The sequence below is a fragment of the Tigriopus californicus genome, chromosome 7 (assembly GCF_007210705.1).
Source record: "Tigriopus californicus strain San Diego chromosome 7, Tcal_SD_v2.1, whole genome shotgun sequence".
Lineage (NCBI taxonomy): Eukaryota > Metazoa > Arthropoda > Copepoda > Harpacticoida > Harpacticidae > Tigriopus > Tigriopus californicus.
The window spans coordinates 10,759,620-10,771,922 of record NC_081446.1 but is presented as its reverse complement, the minus strand read 5'-3'; the positions used below and the strand labels follow the sequence as shown (position 1 = coordinate 10,771,922).

Here is a 12,303-nt window from a genome sequence, read left to right as displayed (position 1 = left end):
TGATTTGTTTCAGGTCAAGTGTACTTGCATTCTCTGATCCCAAAATACAAATTGGGATCAAACTTGGCAGTACTGGTTTTAAAGTTTGGCTGCAAGCAGATTGATCCCATTATTAATTGTTATGCTACCGCAGAATTGCGTTAAACTTACTCATTAGGGGTTTTATACCACATTTATTTTCGATTTTTTTTCAAGTCATCCAAGCATGGTCAGCTGACATCAAGAGATGACGTCATTGCTGCCATTTTGACTATTTACTCGATTTATCTGCGTATTGCCGTAGCTTGAGATAAAACTAGACTTTGATACCGATTTGATTGTGGACAACAGCTAACATTAATATTGTCTAAGAAAATATCTTATGCTGTTAAACTTACCTAACCTGACCTAACCTTTCACTTGCAAGGGCCTGGGGGCGCCTAGCCAGCTCGGTTACAAAGGCCTGGGCCGCGGCCTTGGCGTGTTTTTTGCGTGTTCCTTATTTTTCAATGTTTTTTTCAAAATAATCAATATTTCAAAAGATTGCCTGGACATACCCACTGAAGGAGTGCCAAATATAATCTAATTTTGAAACTGAAATTCGATTTGACTATGATGAAGAGTTTGTTTTTCGTAAAAAAAAGTAGCATTATTCTAGCATTTTCGACTTACAATTAGCATTTTTTTCGCATTGATTTCGCACGAGCTAGCATCGCCTATAGAAAACAACCTGGCCAGCCTAGACTCCCGGCTTGTTTTTAAATGTTGTTAAATCTACCGCCCTTAAAGCGAGGTGGCATTAATATACCTTTATCTGAAAGTTCGTATTAGGTTTTGGATCGGAATGAATCCAAATTTTCAGCTTCACAATCCAAATCCCAGCAAAATGGACATTCCTATGTGGATTCGAGTCCGAGAACTCTTGCTCAATTCTAATGAGATCCGAGTATTCTTGCTCAATCCGATCCTAATAGAAATTCGATGATATACGTTTAATCTGATTTGAATACCAATCCCAATTTTCGCTCAATCCGATCCGAATCCGATCGGACCCGAAAAGTCGGATACCACGCACAGCTCTAGTTCAAACTGGAAATTCACAACTTCGACTCAAGCACCCACAAAAAACATTACGGAACTGAAGTAAGATCGTTTTGGATATAGTTCACCGTACGATAGAAGTTGTTGGAACAAAATTGACAAATAGATACGTGGCATGTGTATAATAGTACATGGTAGCTTGGTAGATAGGCGGGGGTATTGCTAGCTTTGGTTGAATTTGTCTTAAATGATGGTCTGGCGGAATCGATCCGACTTGGACGTTGGCGCGCGGGTCCATTCTCATGCCTGATAAAGGTCATTCGATTATCACAGGATAGAAAAGGCACAAATGAAGTGGCGGAAGAGATGATATTGGTGATTGATTGGGGACCTCTTACAGTCAAATCAAGATCCCTCTTCAGTTCCGGCCAAGGCGCAAGCGTAAACCACTGGAGAGGCATGGGCCGTGTGAATGGGATGGGCAAATGACTCCGTGAGAAAGAGATCCTCCTCCTCGATTTCGGTCTGTTCCTCGACAGCATCTGCAGTGCGTGTGAGGACGTTGTCCGGCGGGAGTTCCGTGATGACTCCACTGGCTATAGAGCTTCGCCGAAATCGGGCCTCACTCTCCAATTCCATGGTGATGGTGGTTCGCATGGCTTCATAACGCATCACTAACTCTTCAAGCTCATCTCTGAAGAGACGGTTCAGCATGGCCTCGAAGCACTCAAGCTCGTGCAGCTCAAACATGGGCCACTTCAAATGGTGGTCCAAGGTTGGGCTGGCCTTAAAATATACGCGAAGCCAAATGGGGATCTCCTCGTGAATGTAAGGGTTGGGTGGAACAAGCACGTGAGGTGGATGGAAGTGGGTGTGGATTGGGACTTGGAGCTGATGATTGATTGCTGGCCTGGGATTGGTGGGACACAGATATTGAGAGGCACAAGGATGCTCGTATTGCGCCTGGCGACAAATGTGACTGAAAGATAAGAAAAGTGAGGTTTATATTGATATCTGGACACGCACAAAAGTCATAAACCCAATTCTCTCGAAGTGGTATTGGACCTACTTGACATAGTAGACACCGAATTCAGGAGACTCTATACGCTCCCAACCGGTTGGTAGCCCTTCTTTCTCAAGCGGATGCGACCAATGGGTCGTCTTGGTATTGTGATCGATAAAGTATTTTCGACCCCGTTTGGTGAACCCCACGGACCATCCCATGGGCAAAGTAGAATCCAGATCTAAGGGCGTGAAAAAAAAAAAAGACGTCTCACGAAGAATTTTCGGTAAGCATCTTTTAAATCTATTACCTCTAGAGACCACTATGTCCTTGGTCGGCTGAAGGCTTTGAACCGAGGCCGACGATTGGCGGTCGGAGAGAGCCAGAGTAGCAGGAACGAGCTCCGTGGCGAATCCTGATGGAGGGTTAAAGGTAGCAGTGGGCTTGGTCGTGAAGTCCTTGCTAACCCGGTAATCCAAGGGACTGTGCGTGGCTTTAGGACTATACAGACCCGCCAAGGGATCGCGGGGATTATATTGAGCCCCAGCTGCGGCAGGGCCTTGGGCCAAAGACGAATTTGGATGGGTTGAATGACGAAGAACAGACGGTGAGAGAGATCCACCTTTGGAAAATCCCGAGCCCGAGGTCACGGCGGGTCCATTGGCTCCTGAATGAAGTCGGACAGTAGAGTTGGCGGACACGGACGGAACAAAATGCCCTGGTGAGGGTGACACGAAATCCAAAAATCCCGAGGAAGGACGCACAACCTGAAATTGACAATATCGTTAAAGTCCTCGTGCGAAGAAGCTATTTACGGGGCTCAATGCACAATGGCACTCAAATTGGGGAAAAAATAGCGGTTTTCATAGGACAAACACGGCTTACCTGAAGTTGCAGGCCACCCATCGGACCCAAGGTATCCTGAGATTCCTGGTCGAGGAGTGATTGGCTCAAGAGGACTTTGTCATGCGCCGATTGAGTCACCTGCTTATGGAAAGACAACATCGGATTGGGCACCGAGGCCACAACACTCACTTGCGATACCGGCATGGGTCCATTGTTCAACTGTGACATTGAATTGGACAACTTATCCATGCTGGCCGATGGGGTCAAGGATGCGGCCAAGTACGGCTGGGAGAAGCTATGTGACAAAGGACTGGCCGTGGCTAAATGCTGAGGCAGGTTCTGACGACTAATCAGGGGAGACCGGGTCCCGAAGCTCCCGTGGGAATCCGGCGACTGAAACGACCCCACGTTTTGGTATGGTGACGGAGACACGAGCACAATATTGGAGGGACACACGAGGCCCGACACGTTCGGGGAGGCCTGATGGAAGTCCTCCATAAGGCCGCCAAGCGTGCCCGACTGCACAAGGACAAACAATGGAAAACATGATGTACAATCGGGCAGGTCAATCACGATCACAACCCTTCAAAAACCAAGCCAAAAAACATGCCCAAACAATACACACCAATGATTGACGACACAAAACGTACCCTGTCATCCGGGGCTGGAAATAGAGCGGTATGCGAGCCCACGGGCATGACCATGCCCGAATGGTCGAGGGAGGAGTTCATCAGACCCCGGACATCCACGCCGTGATGACTGTACCTGCGGACTGGCTCTGGTTTGGGCGGCTAGAAATCGAAAGTTGTCGAGATCGATAGAGATAGGGGTTTGGGGCGGTTTCGGTTCCAGGTCTCTCACCTTTTGACTGAGGATTTCCCGGGCCCCTGGTCGATAGAGCGACATGCCGGCGGCCAAGCCTCGAGATCGCTGAAAGACGCCCATGGGAGAAGAGTTGCCAGATTCGGAGCGCGGGCGATTCGGTCCTCGATCGGACGGTCCATTGGGATCCCGGCGCGCGAACTGATTCTGTCCCAAATACGTGTCGCTACCTGTGGAACACCCATCTGACGTGAGGTTGATCTGATTTCATCCATTTTATTATATGAATAAGCTAGCTAGATTATGAGATAGACTGAAGAAAGATGACGATCAATATTTGGATGGCCTCTGGCAATTCATTGTGCTTTTACTTTTCGAAAGGTTCTTGATTAACTCATGATAGTGTCTCCAGGGCTTTAGGATTTCTTAAGAAAAAGGAATGGATCATAATTCCCGTTTCTTTGGTCAAAGTAAGTCATTCATTACATGCACACCCTCATTATTCGTCAGAAAACGTGATGGTGTGGCTCGTTCTAGTGACCTTAATCGCGAATCTAATTCTAGTCCTCAATTGTAAATGGAAGAATCGAAGTCCAGACTTGAGGAAAAAGGTCCACCTTCCAATTGAGACTCACTGGGCAAGTTGAGAGGCGTGTCTCTTTTGACGTAGGTCCCGCCCAAAGCCGCCGCCGGATCCGAACTGGACCGCCATTCCTTGCCCGCTGAGGCACTCTGACGTTTGGAAGGCATGAGGATCGATCAACAATTCGTCATCAAGCCAGAACGGACACCACCCAACAGAGAGAGCCCGCCCCCATGAGTATATGGTGCGGCTAACCGCATCTGGGCTGGCATCTACGAAAATGGACCACGGTAAAAATATGATAAGATCGGTAGGCACTGTTCAAAATGATAAAATTGAGGTGAATTTGGTGGATGAGCCTGAAATTCTATGACACATCTTCAGCACTGCCCAGCAGCCAGAGGCATTAAAAGCCATAATGGCGTCAATGGTGGGTCAGATATGACTAAAAGAAAAGGGGGGGTTACATTAGTAGTGAATGTTGTTTTAATAAGTCATGACATGCTCTGCATTTGATAGTTTGTGAAATCAATTTTCATTTATATTTGGAATCACATACTATAAAATGGACTGATGTTAAAAACTTCTGACATAAGTTTGTCTAAAACTGCGTTCCTGTGGTACATTGAGAAAGTGATAAATAGACTTGAGTCAGGGAGACTTGCGCTCAACCTTTTAAGATAAAATAGGCTCTTATTGAAATTTTAACATGGATCAACTGTTAAAACTTGAGTCTTTTTTTTATTCTTTCTGCCAAAAAGGTAACTATCAATACCTTTCAACCTTATTTTATACTATTCAAGGGCTCTACAATTGACCTTGCGGAACACAACGGTCAACCTGATCTTGCAATCGGCCAATGGAATGTTCAACAACAGGGAGCTATAATACGCCCCTTCCTCTATCGCCTAATTTGAAACATTGAGCATAGAGCCCACTAAATAGAGCAGAGTTGCAACCAGAATCAAGCGTCATGGCTGTTGATTTAAACAAACCTCTTTATGTCAAAAACTTTCTTTTGGGTCATTATCTTAAAGAACGCGCAATTGATGAGTCAAAGCAAGAACGGTCACTTGGCCAAAACTCCATTTTCCTGGAAATCAGCTGACCCGGCCCAATGGTTTTGAGCGTTATTTGTACTTTGAAAAACATCAAAGGAAGTTATTCCAAATCAACGGACTTCTAGACATGTGGACATCAAACGGAAACGAAAGATTCGAATCTCCTATGCCATTCACCTTATTCCTTACTAAAAATTACCACTAGAAAAGGTCACAACGTGTTGTCGAATAAGTGCTCAGGAGATTTGGTCAAAGTTATGTCGTTATCACTACGTGAAATTCGATTTTTCGGCCTGCTGTTGGTCAGCTACATGAGCTTTTGACTTCATATCTGTGAAACAAGACACTTCAGAAATAGAGAATATAAAAATGACTTGCTCTTACTTGAAGATTTCTACGTTTCTCACTTTGGTACTTGATTTCGAAAAGTGACTCAGAGTCGCTATGACCAAAAGCAGGCTTTGGCGGGAAGCCCGCTCACAGACCATATTTATCATAGTTCATGTCCAACCCCAATTAAGAATGGACCATTCCACATCGTATGGTGGGTCTCATTTGAATGGTCATGTTCTTTTGGCCTTCGGTCATACATACTAATTTCACACTAACCGAAGTTGAACTGTCAGACAATGGCCTAGCATAAGTTTTTTTATGGGCTACCCTTGGACATCCACCTCCTTGGGCTTCTCCTTCTTTTGAAACAGCGCTGCCCTATTAGCACATTAAATGCCATAATAATCTGGATCACCTACCTGTCCCTCATTCAAAATCCCCACATCTATCCGTTTCCTAGTCTTACCCCATTTTAGCATCAGTGAGAACCATATCTGACAATCTTATTAGCCTTATGTCCAGCCAACATACGGGCCTTTTTCGCATCTGACCCAAATGATGTGGTGATTCTGTCAATCCTGACGGAGCATCATTCTCCTTTATTGACTGACGGCCTCCAATTGAGGCTTGAGCGGCGATTGAATTTCCTCGGTCTCTCGCATTGGTGCCTTGAGTGTTCCCTTGGGATCTTCGACCTTTTGCTATCGTCCACCGGCTTCTGGCGTGCACTTCAGCCACGTTTAGGCCATCAGCCACATCACCATGAGCGGGGATGAGGACAATCGGAGTAATGCGGGCAGTGCCCATGGGGGCAATGGCAGCCAGAGCGGCAGTCACAACGGAAGTGCGGGCGGGGCGGATGTGGCGGGCGATGAGGATCATTTCGTGGCCCGTTGCCGGGGACTGCCTTGGTCTACTACGCAAAACGAAATCAAAGAGTTCTTCAAGGACGCCAAGCTCAAGGATGGTAAGGCTGATTAAAGGCGGTCTTTTTTTTCACGGATTCATGGATTAATTGAGGTTTGGGTTGAGCAGATTCCTTGGATAGTATCCATGTGACCTTAACGAAAGAAGGCCGACCTTCAGGCGAGGCCTACATCGAGCTGGAAACGCAGGAAGACCTGGACAAGGCCGTGGCCATGGACCGAAAGCACATGGGAAAACGATACGTTGAAGGTAAGGCATGAATTCAAGTATCTGCCCTTAACAGCTAGCCGACGTACTTCCAACTTGATCGACATTGTTAGCCTGTCCTATTCATGAACCCTAACGACCTAAGATGATATCAATCATCACCCACTCATAGTACATAATATCACTATATCACTCAAGATAAATGGTAATATTCAAATATGTTTAAATATTCCCATTGTGGAGAATATCGTAGTCGTTCTTTGAAGTTGGTTTGATCACGATCACACTCAGAAGATCAGGCCTGGCCTAAGTAATGAGGTTTGGCCCTACGATTCAAAAGCGATGTGGGGTTCAATCATTTTGATTTTTGAACGTCAGGATCAATCCCAAGATGATTAGTGTGCATCCTAAGCTGTCTTGGTCACGTGGGTGCCTTCATATAACTACAAGATTGCCAAGTCCATTTGTCTACAGTTTTCAAGTCAGGCTTCAAATCTAAACGGAAACCCAGGTTTAGGCTCCTATTGCATAATCCTCTGAAAGTTTTTACCATGATCTCGTGTATCTCGTTCATGCATTCGTTCGTCTCTAATTAGTTCCAAGTTGGGCTCATGTCACTTTTCAAGAAACGTAATAGGAGTATTATATAGATAAATCGATAAACTTAGTCTCTCTTTGCAGTATTCAAATCAAAGAAAAGCGAAATGTCTTGGGTGCTGAGTCATTTCAAGTTCAATTCCGAGGAAACGGCGGGCTCGCCCTCGGCTCCAGATGGAACCAGTGACCACGTGGTTCGTTTGCGGGGATTACCTTTCGATTGTACGCCTGACGACATTGTCAAGTTCTTCCAAGGTAATGCATAAATCAATGAAAGTACGTTGGGCGGACGAATGATGCGCCGAAACCCGGATCCAGCCAACTCTGGGCGGGGGCGGGGTGGTTCCTTGGGAGTGAGCTCGACCGCCACCGATATAAAACCAAAATGCAACCAAAAACTAGGGATAGAGCCGCGCTCATGATGGATACGAATTTGGGTCGTTGATTTTAGGGTTGGATGTCAACTTCGATGGGATCTTGATGACCACGGATTATCAGGGGCGCAGCTCCGGGGAGGCCTATGTGCGATTTCGTAGCCGGGACCAGGCCGAGCAGGCCTTAGAGAGGAACAAACAGAGCATCGGGCACAGGTGGGAAGAATGTGGGCCAGCCAGCCAGCCAACGCTTTCACTGATGACGAAACAAAGTGGTGCGGGTTGGGTTGGCAACCTTGGGCATATAGGAAAGGCGGGGAGACCCCTTTGGATATAACCCCATGAAAGCGCCCCTCATCAACCAACTCGTCATCACCCAATACGAGCCCATTCTAATCTCCAACTCGCTCTTTTAGGTACATAGAGATCTTTCGCTCGAGCAATTCCGAAGCTTCCAGAGCTGCCCTCATGGGTGGAAACGGCGGAGGATTTGGTGGAGCCAGTGCTAATGGAGGTGGTGCCCCTGGCGGGGGACGCATGGGAGGGCGTTTCAGTCGCGGAAGTGGGAGCATGAGTGGACCACCCAACCGTGGGCGTCCTACCCCGTATGACCGTAGTTCCTCGTCTTATTCCATGGGACGTGCTTATGGAGCAGGATCAATGGGCGGTGGAGGAGCCCGAGGAGGTGCAGATCGACCTTATGGAGGTAACCGAACGCGAAGAGTGTTCCAAAAGATTGCTAACATGCTAACGTTTCTAACTTGGATTTGATTCAAGGAGCTGGCGGAGGCTATGGGGGTTACGAAGGATACTTTTCAGGTTATTCCGGCGGATACGATCGAGTTCCAACTCAACCTCCCCGAAGTTACGATCGAGGAGGGCCACAACGCTCAAATTTTGTCGTCAAGATGAGGGGATTACCTTTCAGAGTGACTGAAAATGATATTGGCGAAGTAAGTGTTCTTTACTCCTTTGTCCAAAACCATTCCCATTGATTACTTGATTACATGATCTTTTCAGTGGTTCAGCTCAGTGGCTGATCCCGTGGATATTGAACTGAAGTTCAATAGTCAAGGGCGACCCTCCGGTGAAGCGGATGTTTATTTTGCTTGGTGAGGACTTTTCTTTGAAAACAAATTGACTAGGGCTATCTAAAAGTAGCTAACGAAGAGGGAGAACATTCCCAACTTGATAGAGATCTTCTTCTAGGATGATTGAACCCGAACAAATGCTTTCTTTATTTGGTGGTTGTTTAATTTTTCTGAATGAGCTTGATATGCGAAATGCGTATGATTCATTGATTATACGATTCTTTTCTGGGCGTTAATGCTTAGATCGCCATTTGAGGAATAGTGGCATACATAGCGTATGGTCTCAACGTATCTCCATTTCGTTTGTTGTAGTGATTCGGATGCGAAGAGGGCCATGACCAAAGACCGACAAAATATGCAACACCGTTATGTCGAATTGTTCTACAACAATCCCGTCGGAGGGTTTGCCAGCGGCTTCAGTCAGTATTAAAACGAGATCGGAAAAACGCCGGGCATAATAGCTTTATTAACCAAGAAGCACATGGACGGCCAATAAATCCAACCCCACTACCCCGTTCCGAAGATGGAATTGAAAATCTCAAGCGAATGGTCCTAACACATTCCCGAAGACAACCCTGTATTTCACTCATTCAATCGATGTACCGAATTATCGTACTGTAGAACTAATAAAATGTTGCCCTTTGAACGCACCACCGGTCCTTTCTCTCTTGATCTTACTAAGAAGGCCAAAGCGACGAGAATTTGCCTGAATCTATTTAACCGACTACTCTTTGATGTGCGATTCTGTGTCTTCATGGGTCCAAAAACGCAATTGAACTACGATCAGATAACAAAATATAAGACAAAATCTTTGCTAATAGTGGCGAGATTTTCAACGTTCAAGATCTTATTGTCAAGGTCTTTGTGAGAAATAATGATCGCGGATAATAGCAAGATAATATTCAACAACACGCTTATTGACACTCCCAAGGAGGTAAAATATACATGCTTATCATTATGGCTCAATTGACTTGGGAGTTACGCGTAGATTATTAGATTGATGAAGCTGACATTTACTTTTGATCCGTTAGCTGTTTTGTCATTTTGACTGATAGAGCCATGTTGATTCACAAAATCAAAGCCTTACAGTTTTGGGACTGTCAAAGCAAAAAAAAAACCATTAACTTCTTGAAGTACGGTAAAATGGATATTTGGGTAAAAACGATCGGAATTTTTTTCAATTCTAATCATATTCACTGTGACATCACTTTCTCGTCAACAATTTTATTGCACTTACCATTGACATTTTTTCTTTTTATACACTCAACGGCCTGTTAGTGTTTAAACACATCTTTCTTTCATATTTTCACGCCATGACATGACCACGGGTCGCAATAAAGATATTAAGACTAAATTTTGCAAAAAGTGATTATACCGTGTAACGTGGTTATATTCTTGGGGAGTGATGGTTGTTCCATGAAGCATTCATTTTTTTCATTCAAGAGACTGTCACCGCACCGTAATCCATTCCTTGCTCTTAATTGATGTGTAGACCTAGGGAAAAGATGTTAAAAACATAAACCCTAGGTTCTTACCTTTTCCGGTCAATTCTTGGAAAATTCACCTGAAACGTCGATTTGGAAAAAAACATCTTTTGGCCTTTTTCAAGCTCACTTGTTAAAATGGCAGGGTTGAAATACTTTTAGTCGCTGTTACAGGGGTTTTGATTTTAAAAGACTTGAAAATCTCACAACATCTAACTTATTGTTCATTTTACAAATACCTGCATATGGCTTAGAGCTTAAAATACTTTACATTCTTTTAACCTTTTTTAAACAAATTTTACTGGTTCTTTCACCTTTAAATGGCTGATTTTACTACCTTTCTTTTTGATAATTATGTCCATCCTTTAGCTACCTTTTTCGATGATTTTTTTCTACCTTTTTTTCGAGGTCTAGTGACAAGTTAGATACATCATATGATTATCGAGCAATGCTTAAACTACAAGGTCCTGTACATCAATCAGTTGCTCCAATATTTCAGACATCGCAAAAAAAAGAAAAAGAAATCGTTTAATTACGTAGGGAAGCAACAAAATTACAGAAATTCATTCCTTTTTTCGAAAGAAGAGTCTTAATTCCAGTACATTCTAATTTGGTGTATTTAAATGATGTAAAAAAACTCGTTCCTATTTTCGGCCTTCATATCGACCCCATAGAAAACCATAACTAGAATGCTTAAGCTCAACAGGAGCTGTACCACATGAGCATGTTTTCAGGTCAGCTGACGCTGGTAGAAAAGGGACAAAGATATTTCGTTAAATCTCGCTTCAGGCAAGTTGAATTATTATCATGAAACGTTTGTTATTCCTCTTTAATCTTAATTTCTTTTGAATCTTACAACTATACAGGTAGAAAAAGCGGTAGAATAATAAAAAACACGCTTCGGACATTAGTGGAGCAAATCACGTTCTCTATTGATTGCCCTTGTTGAGCAACGCATGTCGAAAGTGTAACAATATGTATCCGAAATTGCGACGCAATGATGAGGCCGTCAGAATTTCGTTTTCATCTCCCAACAATGTGCTTGAATGTGGGCGACATGATTGCACCTTGACGTAATCAAGGTCAATCCGACACCTCTGAAGGTCAGCCTGAACCCAGGCTTGTTCCTTGCCTTTCAGTTAAGTGTTTCCACCACATGGATGAAAACTTTAACTTGAGCCCCATTTTAACCCCTTCAAAATTTCATACTTAATAATGTGGTCAGAGAACTTACTCAAACCCGTTTTAAGAAGCGTGCTAGACGAGAGTAAGTGCTTGATAAGGAGTTGTGTTAGGGGTTTCTACTCTGAATTTGGACGAGCCGTCAACGATTCAAATTTGCACCATAGTTGTCCTAAGTAGCTTGACTAAGAATGAAACATTTTGCCTACCAGCGACAGCTGAGACGAAAACAAGCGATTGCAGCGTCTTTGATCGATCTATATATGAAGTTATCTATGATCGACCCTTATTTTTTTCGCAACTTTCACACGAATTGCTGAATCCCGAAACAGGCTGGAACAATTTTTTAAACGAATGGTTTGGTTTTGATTTGTAATGTTCGCTATGGCGGCCCCGGTGAGCAATAAAAACCTTCGCCTACTTCGAAATAGGGCATTCCGCGTCAAGTGGACACATTTTTGACGCAATCAAGGCAAGTCATCTCTGATTTTGCTAATTTTTGGCGCACTGGTTTGTTAACATAGAAGAACGTCACAGAACAAGTTTCAGGTGCCTAGGCCAACCAGGGCGTATTATGGGGCCATGCCCATTTTGGGGTAAAACCACTTGTTAAGGCCATTGTACGCCGAATTTCAATTGGTGCACTTGCTTATTACAACTCAATCAAAAGGCCATTGTCCCAGGAGTATTTTGATCTAAAATTCATCTGAATTGGATAAGTACAGCCGGAGTTAAGGCTGTTTAAACACCAATGGCCAAGTGATTTGGTCCAG

General features: G+C 44.3%; 2 protein-coding genes across 4 annotated transcripts; one reads left to right on the top strand and one right to left on the bottom strand.

The window, feature by feature from the left end:
* Positions 1-1,123: 1,123 nt before the first annotated feature.
* LOC131883716 (uncharacterized) lies at positions 1,124-4,648 on the bottom strand. 3 transcript variants are annotated; one of them, XM_059231246.1, is made up of 7 exons: positions 4,327-4,648; positions 3,731-3,921; positions 3,520-3,660; positions 2,909-3,388; positions 2,334-2,790; positions 2,090-2,264; positions 1,124-1,999 (listed from the first exon to the last, which is right to left on the bottom strand). In XM_059231246.1, exons 1-7 carry the CDS (start codon positions 4,439-4,441, stop codon positions 1,426-1,428), a joined length of 2,133 nt encoding a protein of 710 aa, XP_059087229.1. In that variant the 5' UTR covers positions 4,442-4,648; the 3' UTR covers positions 1,124-1,425. The 3 variants fall into 3 exon arrangements, with proteins under 3 accessions (XP_059087229.1, XP_059087231.1, XP_059087230.1); XM_059231248.1 differs by lacking the exon at positions 2,909-3,388 and having other exon boundaries at positions 4,327-4,647; XM_059231247.1 differs by lacking the exons at positions 3,731-3,921; positions 4,327-4,648 and having other exon boundaries at positions 2,909-3,452; positions 3,520-3,658.
* A 1,620-nt stretch (positions 4,649-6,268) lies between these two features.
* On the top strand, positions 6,269-9,514 carry LOC131883866 (heterogeneous nuclear ribonucleoprotein H-like). The gene is made up of 8 exons (XM_059231465.1): positions 6,269-6,635; positions 6,704-6,844; positions 7,484-7,654; positions 7,851-7,989; positions 8,190-8,479; positions 8,551-8,726; positions 8,794-8,885; positions 9,177-9,514. Exons 1-8 carry the CDS (start codon positions 6,431-6,433, stop codon positions 9,292-9,294), a joined length of 1,332 nt encoding a protein of 443 aa, XP_059087448.1. The 5' UTR covers positions 6,269-6,430; the 3' UTR covers positions 9,295-9,514.
* Positions 9,515-12,303: the final 2,789 nt, after the last annotated feature.

Excerpts from the sequence above, each read along its gene's own strand:
- LOC131883716 (XM_059231246.1), bottom strand. The coding sequence starts at position 4,441 with ATGCCTTCCAAACGTCAGAGTGCCTCAGCGGGCAAGGAATGGCGGTCC. Across the intron at positions 3,661-3,730 it reads GGGAAATCCTCAGTCAAAAG|CCGCCCAAACCAGAGCCAGT; the intron begins GTGAGAGACCTG and ends TTCGATTTCTAG. Across the intron at positions 3,389-3,519 it reads TTCCAGCCCCGGATGACAGG|TCGGGCACGCTTGGCGGCCT; the intron begins GTACGTTTTGTG and ends GTCCTTGTGCAG.
- LOC131883866 (XM_059231465.1), top strand. The coding sequence starts at position 6,431 with ATGAGCGGGGATGAGGACAATCGGAGTAATGCGGGCAGTGCCCATGGG. Across the intron at positions 8,480-8,550 it reads TGCAGATCGACCTTATGGAG|GAGCTGGCGGAGGCTATGGG; the intron begins GTAACCGAACGC and ends ATTTGATTCAAG. Across the intron at positions 8,727-8,793 it reads CTGAAAATGATATTGGCGAA|TGGTTCAGCTCAGTGGCTGA; the intron begins GTAAGTGTTCTT and ends TGATCTTTTCAG.